The sequence below is a fragment of the Vigna umbellata genome, chromosome 10, assembly GCF_029865625.1.
Source record: "Vigna umbellata cultivar VRB3 chromosome 10, Vumbellata_1.0, whole genome shotgun sequence".
Lineage (NCBI taxonomy): Eukaryota > Viridiplantae > Streptophyta > Magnoliopsida > Fabales > Fabaceae > Vigna > Vigna umbellata.
Window position 1 is genome coordinate 7,487,404 of NC_142174.1, and position 20,419 is coordinate 7,507,822.

At 36.0% G+C, this 20,419-nt stretch overlaps 1 protein-coding gene across 2 annotated transcripts in view; it reads left to right on the plus strand.

Moving 5' to 3' along the window:
• Positions 1–20,419, plus strand: part of MSH1 (MUTL protein homolog 1) — a 59,079-nt gene that overhangs the window by 11,978 nt on the left and 26,682 nt on the right. For both annotated transcript variants that reach the window (XM_088100524.1, XM_088100525.1), the window contains 8 exons: positions 4,285–4,370; positions 6,421–6,585; positions 7,080–7,189; positions 7,296–7,401; positions 7,481–7,556; positions 9,586–9,644; positions 14,437–14,504; positions 19,851–20,024. In XM_088100524.1, the coding sequence (XP_087956650.1) occupies positions 4,285–4,370; positions 6,421–6,585; positions 7,080–7,189; positions 7,296–7,401; positions 7,481–7,556; positions 9,586–9,644; positions 14,437–14,504; positions 19,851–20,024 (844 nt within the window). The remainder of the gene's footprint in view (positions 1–4,284; positions 4,371–6,420; positions 6,586–7,079; positions 7,190–7,295; positions 7,402–7,480; positions 7,557–9,585; positions 9,645–14,436; positions 14,505–19,850; positions 20,025–20,419) is intronic.

The window sequence follows — 20,419 nt, forward strand, 5'->3', positions numbered from 1 at the left end:
GTATCCTTTGTTGGAAATAGAGTACCTTAGGAAAATGCATTCTCAGGAGTAAAATAGGCATAGTAAAAATCCATAAAAAAAGTATAATCAGGATTTTGAGCAAACAATTTAGGGTTAGGGATATCAAAATTAAGGTAGGAAGTGAGTAGTCTATTTATGAGGTAGACATTAGTAGTCAATGCATGGTCCCAAAACTAAGGGGTGTTTATGTTCAACAACTCCATTTTGGTATGAAAATTAAGGTAGACAGTGGGTAGTCTATTTATGGGGTAGACACTAGTAGTGAATGTGTTGGGAAGCATATAAACATGTTGTCAGTAAGACAAGAGTGCAAGTTTATTACAGCAAGATGTTTAAAAACAATAACTAGAAATGCAGTTGTTAGGTAGTTTTTACAGCATAGTGTTCGCCAGCAGTTAGGTCTCCTTTTATAGAAAGTCCAGGGGGGTTGGTGGGGGGAGTTCGGTTTCAGAGAATTGAATTTTGTAACTGGAATAATTCAGTGGGAAGGAGAGTACTCCTTTGTATCTTTTATTGTATGATTGGTGAAATTAGAGAAGTTCAGATTTACTTTTCTTTGTTCATGTCTGAAAATAGTGTTGATTCCTGTCAGAATCCCATGATTTATGCCGCAGTTAATATTTCCCTGTACAGTTTTTATTACATAATTAGAAGATTTAATTGCATTCCATATTTAAGAGGATAGTTAAGAGGATTAATAGGCTGACAATATATTTTATATTTCTTGTTCAGGATCAATGATCTTGATTTGTAGGGATAGATTATATCATAAATTAGTATTTTAAATTGTTATGTCTTTGTATTTTATTTAAGAGCAATTGCTCCTCTATGAATAATATCAGAAAAAGTTTTTCTGACATGGTATCAACTATCTAAAGTCTTTGAGAGCCTGTGTAATCTCTTGCACAACTTTCATTTTATCTGATCTCATGACTTTCCCATTGCAATATTAAATAAAGTCTATCATACATAGCCTCATGTAGTCCTATCACCACGTGCTCTATATATCCAATCCTAGGGATGACAAATAGGCTGAGATCACATGTCAACTATGGATATAGCCTAAGTAAAATTCTCTTTTCTTGAAATGAATGCCGGTAAATTTTAATGACCTTAAACTTTTATTTTATCATACATAGCCTCATGTAGTCCTATCACCGTTCGCCGCCGGCCACCGTCGTCCGTCGTCGGCCACCGTCCGGCCATCGTCGTCCATCGCTGTCACAGTTCCGTTCGTCTAAACCCTTAGGGTTTTCTTGTTCCTCGTTGGTACTATTCGTCTTCTTCAGAAATGGCGTCTGACAGTACTCTTTCTTTCTCTGGAAGTTCATCAATTACCTCCGAGAAGCTAAATGGAAAAAATTATCTATCATGCTCTGTTGCTGTTGAAATGTGGTTCCTTGGCCAAGGGCATTATGACCACCTTGAGCGAGATGGAAGCCCTGTGCCTACTGAAAAAGTTGATCAGTGGAAACAAGCAGATTTCCGGTTGTGTGCCCTGTTATGGCAATCAGTGGAACCCAAACTTCTTGTATCTTTGAGGGCTTTCAAAACTTGTCACTCCTTTTGGAAGAAAGCCCAAAGCATTTATGCCAATGATATTCAACGTCTCTATGACACTACGAACAAGCTTGCATCTCTTAAAATGGCAGACCATGATATGGTGTCCTTCATGGCTGAAGCCCAATCTGCTGTTGAAGAACTTAGGATGTTTTTGGAAGTGGACCCATTAGAGGATATAAAAAAGAAACTAGACAAATTTTACATGGTGTTGATCCTTCGTGCCCTACATCCCAATTTTGATCATCTCAGAGATCAACTTCTAACTAGTCATGAGGTCCCCTTTATGGAAACATTGACCACTCGCCTTCTGCGTGTCCCGGTACCTCAAACTCAAGAAGCGCATGAACTAGTGGAACCATCTGTCATGGATGCCACATGAGGAAGAGGAGGACGTGGCACTAGAGGAGGAGGACGAGGAGGTCGGGGACGTCCTCAATGCACATACTGTAAAAGGATGGGTCATACTCAAGAGAATTGCTACTCCTTACATGGTTTCCCTTCCAAAACCGCCAATATTTCGAAGACTGAAACTTCCACTTTGAAGACTGGAACTTCCACTCTATGTTTTCTGAGGATGAATATCAAGAGTATTTAAGGTTAAAGTCTAACAGCTTGGCATAACCATCTCAAGCCTGGGTTTCTCAATCTATGGAAGGTCAAAATTCATGGGTAATTGACTCAGGTGCTTCTGATCACATTTCTGGTAATACCTCTTTGTTCTCATCTATTTCCTTTTGAGAAAAACCTCATTTCATAACCCTTGCAAATGGATCTAAAACTTCCTCCAAAGGAGTCGGTCATGTTTCTTTGTCTCCCTCCCTTAATCTCAACTCAGTCCTTTTTGTCCCTAATTGTCCTTTTAATTTAATTGCAGAAATGCAGGCTCTTGACCACAGTAATACTTGGGAGCTGGTGCCCCTTCCTCCAGGCAAAAAGGCGGTTGGTTGTCGATGGGTGTATGCAGTTAAAGTCGGCCCTAATGGTGAAATTGATCGGCTCAAAGCTCGGCTTGTTGCAAAAGGTTACACTCAGGTTTATGGTCTTGATTATTGTGACACTTTCTCTCCTGTAGCCAAGATGACTACTATTTGCCTCTTCTTTGCCGTGGCAGCCATTCGTCATTGGCCACTTCATCAATTGGATATCAAGAATGCCTTCCTACATGGTGATCTTGAGGAAGAAGTTTATATGGAGCAACCTCCTGGGTTTGTTGCTCAGGAGGAGTCTGGTATGGTATGCAAATTGCATCGATCTCTATATGGCCTCAAGCAATTCCCACGTGCTTGGTTTGCAAAGTTTAGCTCCATTGTTCAAAAATTTGGGCTAAAACCCAGTGAAGTAGACCATTCAGTTTTTTACTGTCATTCTTCTTTCGGGAAATGTGTTTACTTAATAGTATATGTTGATGATATTGTCATTACAGGAAATGATGTTGTTGGAATATTTCAACTAAAAGAGTACTTGTGTAGACATTTTCAATCCAAGGATCTTGGAAGTCTCAAATACTTCTTAGGCATTGAAGTAGCACAATCAAAAGATGAAGTTGTAATCTCCCAAAGGAAGTATGCTCTTGATATATTACAAGAAACAAACATGATTGATTGTAGACCGGTAGACAGTCCCATGGACCCAAACCAGAAATTAAGGACAGAAGAAGGTGAATTATTCTCCGATCCAGAGAGGTATAGGAGGCTGGTTGAAAAACTGATTTATCTCACTATTACAAGGCCAGATCTATCCTTTGCAGTTGGAGTGGTTAGTCAGTTCATGCAGGCTCCATGTGTTGACCATTGGAATGCTCTCATTCGCATTCTAAGGTATGTAATGAAGGCTCCCGGGCAAGAATTGTTATATGAAGATAAAGGAAGCATTCGGGCCTCTGGGTATTGTGATGCAGATTGGGCAGGTTCACCTATTGATAGACGGTCTACTACAGGATATTGTGTTTTTTTGGGAGGAAACATTATTTCATGGAAAAGTAAGAAACAAAATGTAGTAGCTTGATCAACCGCGGAAGCCGAGTATAAGGCAATGACATCACTAACATGTGAACTTATATGGGTTAAACATTTCCTTCAAGAGGTTAAATTTTGTGACATCCATACTATGAAGATGTATTGCGACAATCAAGCTGCTCTCCACATTGCATCAAATCCAGTGTTTCACGAGAGGACTAAATATATAGAAGTTGATTGTCATTTTGTTCGTGAAAAGTTGTTGACTAAAGAAATATGTACTAACTTTATTGGGTCAAACTATCAACTCGCAGATGTATTGACCAAGTCATTATGGGGTCCTCGGATTGAGTTCATTTGTTCCAAGCTTGGTACATACAATTTGTATGCTCCAGCTGGAGGGAGAATTTTAGGATATTTATCCTATTTTATCATCATTATATTGTGTCAAGGGTTATCCTATTTATCATAATTATATTGTGTCAAGGGTTACCATATTTATCATGATTATATTGTGTCTAGGATTATCCTATTTATCATGATTATATTGTGTCTAGGGTTACCTTATTTATCATGTACTTCTGTATCAATTTATTCTTATAAATAGGAGATTGTGAGAGGGATCAATCAAGCCCTCTAAAATTATTTTACAGTTTAATTCTCAAGTTTTTCCATTATATTTTTATCTCAAATTAGTTTTGAATTTTTATTGTGTCATGTTATTGATTTCATGTTTAACTTCTAGGCATGCTCATCCTGGAAATCCATATGTATATGGACTTGCTGCAGTTGATCATGATCTCAACTTTCCCGAACCAATGCCTGTAATAGGTATTGATGTTTTTCTTTTACCTATTTGTACTAATTAGAATATTACCATTTCTTTTAAAATTATAACTTCTTTTGCACCACTTATTACTCAGGACAAATATTTTGTGTATAACATAACTTTATTGTTAGTAAGAGATTATGAGGTCTAATTTTTTTTGATTTTTTTATTTTATAAAATGTGTTAGGTATCACTTTGAACTGAGACCAACCATTACCATTCTAGGGATGTGATACTCTGACAAAAGCTTGAATCTCTCTACATTAGAAACACCAACCATAAGAGAAATACAGCTACTACTAGAATACCATTTGTCATACTAGAAATTAATTTAATCACCATTTCCAACAATCATAGAGGATGACTTGTACAACAATCTTATTATATGTAGATTTTAAAAATCTAGCTCTCATAATAAAGACCAAGGCATATTGCTATAAGAAAAATCCTGAGCCAATCTAAGCAAATAAGTCTTATTTTCAACCTAAGTATTCACAAGATGCAGATCCCCTTCAAATTTATTATTTACACATTTATTATTACACAATTGACTCCACTTAACACTAACCAATTACGACTAAGAAGCCATTTATAATTCTTGAAACTATAAGAAGAAGCACCAATAGTAACCCGGTTGATCAATTGAATTCTACTCATCATACTAAGAGCTTTACTTTTCCAAGAGGCAAGTTTCACATGAATTTTATCAGCTGCGAGTTTAAAATATTGAGTTTTGGGTGCCCCCAAAATGATACGAACACCTAAATAAGATATAGGAAACTAGCCTATATTGCAGCCAAGTAAATTTTTAATCTGCCTATTGAAATGGTTAGTCATCTGTACTATAAAATTGACATTCAACCATTGTCGAGAACCATTCCATACAAATGGAGGAATTTCATTAGGTGATCCAGAGTGTTTTTATTAGCTTTGCAGAAAACAAAGACATCATCAACATAAAACATGAGGTGGAAAAGAATAACCTTTGGGATTAGCCATAGCTAGGATCTTCTTGGAATCCAAAAAAAAAATCCCTATAATCAAAATACTTTATATGCTGAGATTATGTGGGTTATTTTGGCTATTAAGAATCTTGGACTTATGATTATAGGCGGGTGTGGTTGGAATTGAGTCTACTTTGGTTTGGTGAGCCTTTCTATATCCTCAAATTGTTTTGTGGTCACTTTGAGGGAGATGGTGGAAATTCATGAAGAGTTGTGATGCTATGGAGTTCAAAGTAATCTACATCTTTTGTGAAGGAAATTCTTGTGCAAATAAGCTAGCAAATTTGAGGATTGATAAAAGACACGAGTTTTGGTTCCCCTCTCCCACACACCACCACCACCACCACCCCTTGTTTAGTTTGATTTTATTTGTTCTTTCTTTTTCAATAAATTGTTTCATGTAATGGAAAATGATTGTTGAATTGTGGGTGTCATTCTAGCTCAGAGGTCATGGTTCAAAGGGATGCCTAACATGAATTTTATATAAAAAAAAGTGGGATGAATCTGAGGTTATATTGTGAACAATGAATCTGCAGTTAGCATAATTCACAACCCAGTACAACATGATAGAACTAAACACATTGAAGTGGACATTCATTTTATCAAAGAAAAGCTTGACCGTGGCATGATTTGCACTCCATATGTTTCTACCGAAGTAGAATTTGCAAACATACTCACCAAAGGGTTGAACAATAGTAACTCCGAGAGAATTATGTCCAACCTAGGAACGGGGAACACTTATTCACTAGCTTGAGTGAGTGTCAAAATATGTTTTAGGAGGTTTCAAAAATTATTCCTGTTGTTTTTAATTTTGTATATTTATCTTGTTTTTATTACTAGCATATTAATCTCACAATCTCAGATTTGTTCGGTGGAATAGGCTGTTCTTATTTCCAAAATTATCCAACAAATATATGTTTATGTGTATGTAAATATAACGAGAAAGAAATAATTTTGTTCTAAACTTGAGAATATAGGATCTGCTCCTTATTTCTATAACTATAACAACATTGAAATGATAAGTTTGAAACATGTCTTTTTATTGTAGGAATATCTTATTCTGCGAGGGGCTATTGCATTAACATGGTGCTAGAGACTATGAAAACATTCTCCTCTGAAGATTGCTTGACAGAAGAAGCAATTGTTACAAAGCTTCGTACTTGTCAATATCATCACTTATTTTTGCATACATCTTTAAAGCAGGATTCTTGTGGTTTGTACTTTCTCATTCTTTGCTGTTCTTTTTATGAAAATATTGGGCCGGATTTTGGTTTACAAGGTGACTTTCTATGAAGGACATGTCAGAGGTCACATGTTAGATTTGATGTTCCTTTTTATAATATTTTTTTTTTTGTTTAGGTAGATTCTATCCTTTACATAGTTGTATTTTCTCCTTGTTTGTTATAATATTTATTTGATATATATGAAAATAAAATTAAAAATAAAAGCAAAAACTGTGACCAATGTTATCATGGTGCTGGTTACGTAATTGTTCTTATCTATAAATGGTGTTTATGTAACACAGCATATAGAGATCATTTTTAGATATTGATTGGAGGTCTCTACCAATATTACATTTAGCCCAAGTATTGATAGGAGTTCTCCACCTGACCGGAGTAACTTTGATAGAATAGAGAGATAATTAGTAGATATAAATACTTTTTGTGTTCCTCATCTTTCTTAAGCATTTGAATATTGTTTTCATAGGAACATGCAAATGGGGAGAATTCGGTGAGGGGGGTCTCCTATGGGGAGAATGTAGTTCAAGACATTTTGAATGGTTTGATGGCAACCCTCTCTCTGATCTCTTGGTCAAGGTATATAAACAAATTATATAAACTTTTTTGCATTTTCCTTTTCTAAAATGAATGGTACACAAATGAGTCATTTAACATTACATGTTTATTTCACTTTTGAACATAGGTAAAGGAGCTTTATGGCCTTGGTGATGAGGTTAATTTTCGGAACACAACTGTATCCTCGGCACATAGGGCTCGACCTTTAACTCTTGGAACATCTACTCAAATTGGTTTGTATATTACTAATGATGGATTGTTAGTTGTCCAGATGTCATTTTCTTTTTCTTAAACCAGTGTCTTGCATTTTAGGTGCCATTCAAACGGAAGGAATACCTTCTTTGTTAAAGGTCTTACTTCCACTTAGTTGCAACGGATTACCAGTTCTGTGAGTGACGGATTCCTTTTTCCTTTTGTTGTATCATGTTTAAAATTACTCCATGATAATTATTTTACCCACTTGCCTTTAAACTTTTCCTATTTATTACATACTTAACCTTTTCATTTTATAAAAGACTAGTTCTATCTTTTTTTTTTCTTTTTTTTTTTTTTAAATCAAAGGAAAGAAAGAATGCTATAACATCAATCATATGCAACATTCTTAGAATAATTATTATTGGAAATGAAATACAAAAGTGGAGAGGCAAAGCCAACCCACTAAGAAAAAAGAAAGTGCGGAAGACCATACCTATCTCAACGAAAGTCAGAAACAATAAAAGTAGGTACACTATTCCACCTAGAAAAAACAGAAGATCTCAAACCATAAGCTGCTAAACCATCATCTGGAAATATGAGAAAATCTGAAATTTTTACTTTTGATGGGCTCTAAAATGTTGAGCCATCTATTTCTTAGCTTCCAGGGTACCAAGGAACTATCATAATAAGATTTCATAGTAAGCAAGAAATCAGTCTCAATCAAAGAGCTCTCCACCCTTTTTGCATAGTAATCTTGATAGCATGTATAGCTCCTCCCATAAGCTCTGATTCCAAGGCTGACTGTGCTTGTAAAATTATTGAAAAGCAACCCATAATTTCTGTTTTCGAATTCCTAAAGATACCACCACAAGCTGATTTTCGTCCATGATCAAATTATGTTCTATCTGTATTGTATTTTATCCATCCTGTTTCAATGGGAGTCCAATCCACTTGAGCAGTCTTATTTGACTTCCTTGGCCGCAAACAACTTAAAAGGCCATACTAAGTTTGAATTCTGCAATAGTGGAGTAGAATGCATGTTACTTGTTTCCAAAGAACCAGAAAGATTCACAACAGTGAAAATTCTGTTTTTGATATGCTGGTATTGAGTCTGCTGTCCCTCAAACATACTGAAAATTACCTTTCATTTTACATAACTGTATATTTTAGTTAAAAACAAGCTTTATGCTTTTTCGTTATTAATTCTTTATTATGGACAGCCACTAAAATTTTCTTTTTTCTTGTTGATGCATTTTGTTTGCATTTGCAAGATGTTTTTTATTTTTTTATTTTTTTAAATTATTATTATAAGTTCATGAAGATATCTGTTAGGTTTCTATGTTAGAAAACCTAACTTTCTCACAACACCCACTCACACAAAGGCAATATAAGCAAGAGAAAACAAAGGAAATGCGTAAATTCACTGTAATTGTATAACGAAAAGGAATAACGATTCGGGAGCCTAATCCCCCTCAACAAGGTCCAAGACCTGGTTACACAACGTAAGAAATGGCTAGCTGCCCTCTAACAAAGAATAAAACTCTATTTATATAAGATCTCCCATCCCGCCTTTCCTAACCGCTCTCTCATTTTCCCGCCTTCTATCTTCTTACCTTAGATCCTATCAATATCATTAAAAACTAGAAAAAAAGAAACAAAGAACTCATGGGGGACCAAACCAAAACCCATGACCAAAGAACAAGCTAGTTAGCTATAAGGCAATCCATTAGCTAAACTTCCCTATACATGGGAAGAAGACATTTATTATGAAAGAAGTCCAAAGTTATAAACGCTGGTTTATTGCATTTGCAAGATGGTTTGATTGTTTTGCTTGTTCTATTTTTCCATTTAGTTTGGTTGTTTTATTTTTTTTATTGCAACCTAAAGTTTCTGTGTTCCCCTTAACTCTGGAAAGAAGTTTAGAAAAGGAAAAAAGTTTCAAGGGATTGATGGAAGGGTGAAGATAGCTTTGTTGTAAAATGTGGGTATATAGTCTGACTGTGTTGAGTTAACTGTTTATTTTGTTTATATTTTCTAGTTTTGAACCATTTAATTGTGTAATTCATTGACTTAACTGGACTAAAATTTTCAATATGAATTGTTTATTTTTCCTATTTTCCCCCTTTTGTTTTAGTTTTAATAATTAACTTTAGCTCAAAGTAGTGTCCTGGCAATTAATTCTAGAATCCATATTAGATGATTAATTTATGTTTGCTTCGCAGGTATATAAGGAATCTTCTCTTGAATCCTCCTTCTTATGAGATTGCATCCAAAATTCAGGGTAATTTTTAATAGTTTAACTAGAAAAGGATTTGGATATATGAGAGGAGAAAAAAGATCTTAACTGAATTGGAAGTCGTACATAAGCATATATATATATATATATATATATATATATATATGTATATATATATATATATATATATATATATATATGTGTGTGTGTGTGTGTGTATGTGTGTATGTGTGTGTGTGTATGTGTGCGTGCGCGCGTTTGTGTCTCTATTTCTCTCTCTAGTTATATAAAACACTGTATATAGAAAGCTCTACTCTCCTAGAGGAATGATTACGAAAAATCTCTAGTATCTTATTGTACTACATTGGTAATGACTGCAATACCATCTTGTAATTGAACAAAATATTTTTGTTAGGATATTTACCCTATTTATCATGATTATATTGTGTCAAGGGTTACCCTATTTATCATGATTATATTGTGTTTATGGTTATCCTATTTATCATGTACTCTTGTACCAATTTATTCTTATAAATAGAAGATTATGAGAGGATCAATTAAGCCCCTAGAATTATTCTACAGTTTAATTCTCAAGTTGGTATCAGAGCGGACCCCCCGCTCTAGTTTGTCTTGTAGCCTCTCTTGAAGAAAGTGGTCAAAACCCTTAGAGTTTTCCTTTTCCTTGCTGTTGCGTTTTTTTTCTTCAGAGATGGCGTCTGGTAGTGCTCTTTCATTCTTCGGAAGTCCATCAATTACTTCCGAGAAGCAAAATGGAAAAAATCATCTATCGTGGTCTGCTGCTGTTGAAATGTGGTTCCTTGGCCAAGGACATTATGACCACCTTGAGCGAGATGGAAGGCATGTGCCTGTTGAAAAAGTTTATCCGTGGAAACAAGTAGATTCTAGTTGTGTGCCCTGTTATGGCAATCCGTAGAACCCAAACTTCTTATATCTTTGAGAGCTTTCAAAACTTGTTACTCCTTTTGGAAGAAAGCTCAAAGTATCTATGCCAACGATATTCAACGTCTGTATGACACGACAAACAAGCTCGCATCTCTTAAAATGGCAGACCATGATATGATGTCCTTCATGGCTGAAGCCAAATCTGCTGTTGGAGAACTAAGGATGTTTTTGGAAACAGACTCATTAGAGGATAACAAGAAGAAACTAGAAAAATTTTACATGGTGTTGATCCTTCGTGCCGTACATCCAAATTTTGGTCATATCAAAGAACAACCTCTGACCAGTGAGGTCCCATCCATGGAAACATTGACCACTCGTCTTCTGCATGTCCCGATACCTCAAACTCAGGAAGCACATGAACTAGTGAAACCATCTGTCATGGTTGCCACACAAGGAAGAGGAGCACGTGGCACTAGAGGAGAAGGACGACGAGGTCGGGGATGTCCTTAATTCACATACTATAAAAGGATGGGTCATATTCAAGATAATTACTATTGCTTACATGATTTCCCTTCCAAAACCGCCAATATTTCGAAGATTGAAACCTCCACTTCTAAGTTCACCGAGGATGAATATCAAGAGTATCTAAGGTTAAAGTCTAACAACATGGCACAACCATCTCAATCTCCTAGTACATCAACAACCTGCATCTCTCAATCCATGGAAGGTCAAAATTCATGGGTAATTGACTCAGGTGCTTCTGAGCACATTTCTGGTAATACTTCTCTGTTCTCATCTATTTCCTTTCGAGAAAAACCTCAGTTCATAAGCCTTGCAAATAGATCTAAAACTTCCTCCACTGGAGTCGGTCATGTTTCCTTGTCTCCCTCCATCGATCTTAACTCTGTCCTTTTTGTCCCTAATTGTCCTTTTAATTTAATTTCCGTAAGCTAGTTTACCAAAATGTTAAATTGTTCAATAAACTTTGATCACAAAACTTTTGTTATAAAGGAGCGTGGTTCGGGGAGACAGATTGGAGAAGGATATAAAGCTGACAGATTATACCATTTTGGATCTCGTCCAAGTTGTGTGTTGCTGCTTCTGATCCTAAAGTGCTATATGATCGACATGGCCATCCTCATTTGTCGAAATTAAAAAAGATGTGTCCTATACTTAATGGTCTCTAGACCTTAGAATCTGAGTCATGTCAACTTGGAAAACATGTTATATCTTCCTCTCCTAAAAGGTCTTCATCTATGTAATTCTAGTTTTTCATCATCCATTCTGATATATGAGGACCTAGTCGTATCTCCTCCTTTGGTTTTAGATATTTTTTTACCATCATTGATGAATATTCAAGATGTACTTAGGTTTATTTTATGAAAAATCGTTCTGAATTGTTAGCCATCTTTACATCTTTTATGAATGAAATCAAGAATGAATGTGGTCAAGTAATCAAAATATTAAGATGTCATAATGCCAAAGAGTATTTCTCATCCTCCTTTTCTGCCATCTTGAGTTCCCATGGTATCTTACATCAGTCTACTTGTCCTCATACACCGAAGAAAATGGTATGGCAGAACGAAAAAATAGACACTTAGTTGAACCTGCCTGTACCCTTTTGCATGGTGCCCATATTCCTGTCCATCACTGGAGGGATGCCATCTTAACTGCATGTTATCTTATTAATAGGATGCCCTCCTCCTCTCTTGATAATAAAGTGCCTTTCTCCATTCTGTTTCCTAATGATTCTCTCTTTCACACATTTCCCCAAGTGTTTGGCTGTGTATGTTTTGTTCATAACATGTCTTTAGGACTAGACAAACTCTCCTCTCGCACTCTCAAATATGTCTTCTTAGGCTATTCTCGACGCCAAAAAAGATATAGGTGTTACTCTCTTGAAACTAAGTATTACATGTCTGCCAATGTCACATTCTTTGAACAGACTCCTTACTTCTCTCCATCTGTTCAGGATGTTTCTATCCTCCAGCAGGTCCTTCCCATTCTAGTGGACGAGTGAAATAGCTCCACAGTCTCTGTCATTCCCAGTCTTGATCACAATCCTCCTGCACCCGTTTCTCCACATACTTAGACCATCCCATACAAGGCCCCAATGGATAGTCCACTCGTTTCTATGCTAACTCCTTTTTTTCCAAGTTGATTTAATTGGTTTAAGTATCCTCTAAACGTGTGTTTTCTCTTGTTGTAATAGGGTTGTCGTCAATGCATTGTATGTGAGAGGAGTAAAACCTTTGATAATATGATTTTCAACAAACAAATATGAATTCACATCACAGGGGTTTCTTGTAAGGTTAAAAGGCAAACTAGAGGAATAGAACATTCTAGCTATGAGAGCATTGAGTTGTCTCTATCCTCTATGTTGAACACCCTCTTCCTCTTTCATAATGAAATATTTTCATGTCTATCTTTAGTGGGCAAGGGAACATGCTTAGGTTTAACTTTATTTTTTGCCAATTCAACAGTTGATTTCTATTCAACCAAATTGTTGGAAGTTCCACATCGACTAGAGATAAAACTAGTTAAAGTATATAAGTGAGTGTAAATCTTACCTTATAAACCAATTTTATGGGGTTGAGTTAGGCCTAAAATCCACTTCTTAACATGGTATCAGAACCACTGTTAGAGCCTATCGTAGCGAGATTTGTTGGACATATTGTTCCACCCACAATTGGGCCGCTATCGGACTACACATTGATGTCTAGTCCCACATATGAGATGTATATACCTTGGTGTGCGGGGATGATTTTATGGGATTTAGTTAAACTTAAAGTTCACTCCTTACTTCAAATTTTCTTCATTGGCGTTTGAGCACACACTAATTCCGGATCCATGAATTTTTAATAAATGAGCTTTTACTCTAGAGTAATAACTTTTAAAATCTTTTGACAAAAATTACGAGACCTTCTCTTGTTTCCTCCTCCTTTTGTTCCTTTGTCTAATAAACTGACATATGCCCATAAAGAATCATAATCAACTTGTTAAACATCTTTTGAAATAGACTTCCTTGGAATTTTTAAGTTAAGAACTAGAAAAATTTGGTATTGGTGCCAACATTTCTTTTACTTAGAAGTAAGTAAAATAAATAATAGGACAAAAATAGTAGAAAATAATGAAACAAACGTCTATAAAAGAACGAATACCTTAGAAGGAAGATAAAATAAGAGATAAAATGCAATTGGTCAAAGACTTTCAGAATAACAGGAATAAACGAATTGAATGTCACTTCAAATGATTTTCCTTTCCCACACCTTTAATGACAAATTAAAAGTGATAGATCACATATGTAACATTGCACGTAGGGCTGTATCACATGGAGTGTTGTGATTATTTATCTACCTATTTATTCTATATTATATTCTTTCTACCTAAACAAAGTGAGTAAATAAATACTTGAAACTAAGAAACTATATATTTTGATTTTAAAATTGTCATTTATTTATTGTAATTATTATTTGAAAATCTGGTGTAAACAAAATTAAACTGTGATTAATAGATTAAAGAAAACGTTTACAACTGATTTTATGCTGGGTTGTTAATATTAGAGATAAGGACGTGTATGATGTTAAAAGATAAAATAAAATAGAAACGCTTTATTAGCTCTCTAGTCTCGAATCTTGTTGATCTTCCCTTTGCATCCTCTTGTATTTGTTGAATTCTTTACGCCTGTCTCTTTAACCATGGATCTTGTACTTGATCTTTGAATGTTTGATAATCTATTTAGGTCTCTTAGTTGTATTACAATAGAGAGTAATGTACTTGCACAAAAGATTTGCTATTCTACTCTATTACTTTCAATCTTTTTATTGCAATTCAAAGTATTCTCAATTATGTACTTTACATATTTATATTGCTATTATTATAATGGCAATTTTTACCTAAATTTGAACTTATTTCATTTTTTTTTGTTTCACAGAAACATGCAAACTTATGAGTAGTTTAACGTGCTCAATTCCAGAATTTACTTGTGTTTCTTCAGCAAAGGTTATTATTAAATTGCTTGTATCCTATATACTGTAAAGCAGTTTTTTTTTTTGGTCAAACATAGAATGAATATTAGTTGTACTATGATTGCAACCTTCAACATAATGATTACCTGCAAGTAATTATTCTTCATTCTATATTCAAGTACTTCTTTTATGAAGATTAGTTTTTATAGTTCTTGATCTCTAGCATAAACACATGTGCTGGCCTGAAAATAAAAGGGTTATTAATGTTTTTCTTTTTGTTCACTAATTAATGCTTCATTATTCAATCTGAAAAACTAATGTTAGCTTTAATTTGTAAGTTGTATTATACTTTTATGTTTAAATATGTATGAAACAAGCATGATAGTTCTTGATTCTCAACTTTTCTTGGTTCTCAACTTTTGGGTATGTAGCACGTAGAAAAGAAGCGTCTTAGTGGAAAAGTTTTGGGGCTTTAAAGGCTTTTGTATTTGGATTTCCTTATTTTGGAGAAATAATTGTTTTTGTTTGGCCATTTTCTAACTATGCTTTTGAAAGGAATTATTGTTTGCTACAAATAAAATGTAGCTGAACATTCTACTATTAGTATTATGAAACTAGGTTTGTTAAGAACTTGCTATGTCAGTAGTAACTGAATTGTTGCTTGAAACTTTGACACTAGTAAACATTGTGTTAGGTGTTGTGGTTTTGTGTAATTAGGAGAAAAGCAAAGGGCTAGTGAAAAAGATGGAGTACTTTGCGATTCATGTTAAGCATTTGGTGTGCATTAAGAAGTTGAAAGATGGTTGGGGGGTTTAGAAGTTGAAAGATTTAATATATTGAGTTCTAATATGGCTATTATTGAAGAACTTGACATTGATGCACAATTTGGATTTGAGAATAACTAAGAAAAGTACAATTAATAGCATGGATAACCATGGCCAAAGAGTTACTAGCTTGTGCACTTCAATGATTGATAAAGAAGCTTATTGGATTGCCTTGTATTGAAGGTATTCATTGTACAAATTCACCTAAAATGGACTTGGATGTGCTAATGAATTTATAGTGAAACTTAAGGTAGATGGATCACTAGACAGGTATAAAGCTGATTGGTTGCAAAGGGGTAATTGATTAAGGTGAGGCTTTTTCTCTTGTAGCAAAGATGAGTACAATTTGAGTTGTTCTTGCTCTAGCTGCTTGTTTTGGATGGAAATTACACAAGTTGGATTATGATTATGAACTTGTTGGACCACTAGTGAGGTTTGGATGATGAAGGGGATGCGATAAGTGATGTGAAAGAGAAGTCATCCAAATTCTAAAAAGCATGGACATGAGCATAGGTAATGAATACAACACATTATAACCTCCAAAATTTCATATATAGCAACATGAATATATTTATATTGAGCATAATTATTAATTTTTTAAATTGACAATCAAAATTTTATATTCGAAATAATCTATTTAAAAGTTAGTCAAATATAATAATTAAATATTCTGTTGGCTAATAAAAAAATGAATCTAAACTTTGAAAAGTAAAAAAGAATCTATTTCATTTTGGTCTTGATCATGATTATTGAAAAACACACTAGCGGGGTTCATCTAAGGAGAATTAACAACCTTAGAGAAAATCATAATATATGAGATATCATACAAGAATAAATAAATTGTTCGTAACTCTTGATTATATAGCATCTACTTATTTCTATAATTATAATAGAAACTTACTATTAGGAATAAAAGAGTAAGACCGAACAGTAGCAAGAAGGAAGGAGGGAAGTAGAGCCGAACAGTAGCCAGAAGGGAGGAGGGAAGTAGATGCCAAATGGTACCAAAAGGGAGAAGGGAAGTATAGACCGAACGATATCCAGAAGGGAAGAGGGAAGTAGAGATTGAGTGGTATAAACTAATACCGAACGGTAAATGAAAGGAGGATGGGATCAAAGACCGAACGTTATATATACACTGGTACCGAACGGTATTTAGTAGAAGCAGGTTGGGTTAGCCTAAAGGTTAGGGCGCGAGAATGAGACACTAAATAGTCTCCCTGTAACTCTAATCAAGGAGGTTATTTTCTTTTGGGTAAAGACTGGGCATATTTGCCAGTGGAGGAAGGTAGGCTTCCTTGGGGGAGAGTATACATGTATTTTCGCTGTTTTACTGAATCCATAATACATACATACTTTATTTTTTTTTTCTGTTATTCGATTGTTGAAGCGAGAGTAGAGTATAGATTTAGGTTACTCGCATAAAGTAACCTAACAGATTGGTCCGACCTGCTGGATCTGTTTCGAAGGGAAGAAGAACGAGCGAGGAGGATCGATAGCGAAGAAGAAAGGAGTGGAAATTAAACTCACTTGAAGGAAGAATGGCGGCGATGGAGTTGTCAATGGAGGAAGTGAAGGCGGCGGTACAAGAGATGACTCTCGAGTTCCAACGAGCTCGTGAACGATGAACCAGGAACCAACATTGGAGCTTCGAAGGAAGTTGTGATTCTGTCAATGTTGGACGCAAACGACGACCGCTGGAAAACTCAGAGGAGGAATCGGTAGAAGACAAAGGACAAGTTCGACGCAGTTGGAGGAAGCGCATTGAACTACCTACATTTGAAGGTACGAATCCCATGAGCTGGATTGCAAAGGCGGAGAAAATCTTCGACCTCCAGAGCGTGATGGAGAAAGAGAAGATGAAGCTCGTCTATAGATGCATGTAGGGAGGTTTGGCGAGTTATTGGTTTCGCTTCTGGTGGAGGAAAACCAGGCATCCGACTTGGAAGATGTTCACCGACGATCTGACGCGGAGGTTTGGCGGAATGATGGGGAAAGGAGGTACGACATGGGGAAAATGTAACTCAAGCTCGGGGACAGTCGTGGGGAAGGAGATGTATCGGGGATTATCGGAGGGATCTGTCAACGCCGGCGGAGGGCAGGAAGACAAAGAAGATGAGATAGAGGAGAGTCCCAAAATCGAACAAAAGACCATGGAGTTATCTGTATTATCTGCAGGTGGTGTAACGCAGTTTAAAACAATGAAACTGCGAGGTTGGGTGCAAGGGTGAAAGGTATTGGTGTTTATTGACGGTGGGGCAAGTCATAACCTCATTGCCACCAGATTGGTGGAGAAATTGGGGCTGAAAAGTGAGGATACGCCCCCTTATAATGTATGTTTAGGTGATGGGCCGAAAAAGGTGACTAGGGGGTGTTGTATAGGAGTTCTCGTGAGGTTGGGGGAATTAGAAGTCAGAGATAAACTTTATCTCTTTGAGTTCGGAGGTGTGGATGTGATTTTAGGAGTTACCTGGTTGGCACCCCTGGGAGAAATTAAAGTAGATTGGAGGCAGCTTACCATGAAGATTGAAGCAGGGAGGGAACAAGGTGGAGAGAAGGGGGATCCCACTTTGACAAGAAGGGTTGTTACTCCAGAGGTACTCCTAAAGGAAAGAGAGATTGAAACCTTGACGCGAGTTTGGAGCTTGAGCCAAGTTGAACTGATGGAGGGGGAGACAGACAAGAGTGGCTTAACTCCCAATGAAGGGATAGGATTGAAGCAAATTTTTGGGGATGTGGTATATAGCAAAACTGGGAGGAGCACACACATAATCTCACACAAGTCCTGGAAGTGCTAGTTAAGCAGAAGCTCTTTGTCAACAAGAAGACAAGTGAATTTGGCAAGAAGTAGAGGAGATATTTGGGGCACAAAATATCTGAAGGGGGTATGGAGTTGGATAGAGAAAAAATCACAGCCCCTGTACTGGCTCTACCTGATTTTGGCCAAACCTTCTACGTGGAGTGTGCAGCTTCAGGCACTGGAGTAGGGGCGGTTTTGTCTCAAAGCAAGAGGTCCATAGCTTTCTTTAGCAAGGCATTATTTGAATCTTCCCTTGCTAAGTCCATTTATGAGATGCTGGAAGTTAATAGAATCCAGGAAGAATGGAAGACAGTGGAGGAGGATTTGCCACCACCCAAGTCTCCAGACCTGAATTGGAGGGCGCCACCGGGGAAGAGGAGCATTACGTCAAATAACAACTCCCTAACTTCAACCTTGAGGACAAGGTTGATTTTGAGGGGTAGAGTAATGTTAGGAATAAAAGAGTAAGACCGAACAGTAGCAAGAAGAAAGGAGGGAAGTAGAGGCCGAACGGTAGCCAGAAGGGAGGAGGAAAGTAGATGCCGAACGGTATCAGAAGGGAGAAGGGAAGTATAGACCGAACGGTATCCAGAAGGGAAGAGGGAAGTAGAGGCCGAGTGGTATAAACTAATACCGAACGGTAAATGAAAGGAGGATGGGATCAAAGACCGAACGGTATATATACACTAGTACCGAACGGTATTTAGTAGAAGAGCAGGTTAGGTTAGCATAAAGGTTAGGGCGCGAGAATGAGAAACTAAATAGTCTTCTTGTAACTCTAATTAAGGAGGTTATTTTCTTTTGGGTAAAGACTAGATATATTTGACAGTGGAGGAAGGTAGGCTTCCTTGGGGGAGAGTATACTTGTATTTTCGATACTTTACTGAATCCATAATACATACATACTTTCTTTTTTTTTCTGTTATTCGATTGTTGAAGCGAGAGTAGAGTATAGATTTAGGTTACTCGCATAAAGTAACCTAATACTTACAGAATAAGTTTTATGGATTTCTAGCATAAAAAAATCACAGCCTGTCCTCATTATCACTTTGTTGGAGTCATGTCAGAGCTGTGTCAGACATTAGAAATCGTTTTTTAAATTTGGCACTTCAACAGTGGCTGATATGTGCTGCACCAATGTCATACGTGGGTTGGTGTCATATATGTGTCGGATAGGGAGACACTATTGAAGAAGAGTGTCCGAACTTTATATTGTTGATGGAACTTTAGATAGAAACAAGTTCTTGCAAAAGTGTTGTATGTCATGACTGTTTTATGTCATGGTTCATACTTGTTTGCTTTTATTTGAGCAAGAGACTTGAATTGGCATTTTTTCTTATCTAAATATGTGATGCAAATTTCCTTTTTTCCATTTTGGGCTCCAATATTATGTGTTGGTTATTGAGCCTTTATTAAGAAGTTTCATTCGGATTTATATCATTAAAGAGAATAGTCTGATTAATTCTTAATTGTACAGTTAAGAGAATATTATTTTCAATATTTTAGGATATCTTTTGTTCTTTTAGTTTTTAATTTGCTGCCAATAAAGAGGAGATTAGTCGCAAGTTTTATTCTTAGATAGGTCTGCGACTATTGGCCTAATCCTTATTTACATCTCTTACACATAGTCAATATTTAAAGTGTAACAATATTTAAAGTGTAACAATATTTACTGTACTATATTTTCAATACCTTTCATATTTAGATCCTTAGACTTTTTTTATTTTAACCATTCTGCATGTGCATTTTTGTGCAGCTTGTAAAGCTACTTGAATGGAGAGAGGTCAATCATATGGAATTTTGTAGAATAAAGAATGTGGTCGATGAAATTTTGCAGATGTATAGAACCCTTGAGCTCAATGAAATATTGGAAAGTTTAATCGCACCCACATGGGCGACAACTGGGTTAGAAATTGACTTTGAAACCTTGGTGAGTGTGAAAAGTTTATTTCTTCATGTTGAATATAGTGAAAAACTATATTTGAATTAATCTCCCTTGTGTAAAATACACACATAAGGTTCTCTATTTATAATAGAAGAAATATGGGCTAAGCCCAAAATACAAATGAGAAATAATAACAAACTAACTAAAAAATAAAAGATATAATATATCTAACACTCCCCCTCAAGCTGGAGCATACAAATTGTATGAACTAAGCTTGGAATAGATGAACTCAGTGTTGAACTAGATGATTTGTCTTCAAGAGTGTGAGGCAAACATAGATGGACTAACAACAGCTTGTGAAACTTCAACTTCAAAAGTGGATGAAGGAGAGCAGTGGTGGACAATGACAAGCTGCAAGGACTGATTCCCAATCAATGATG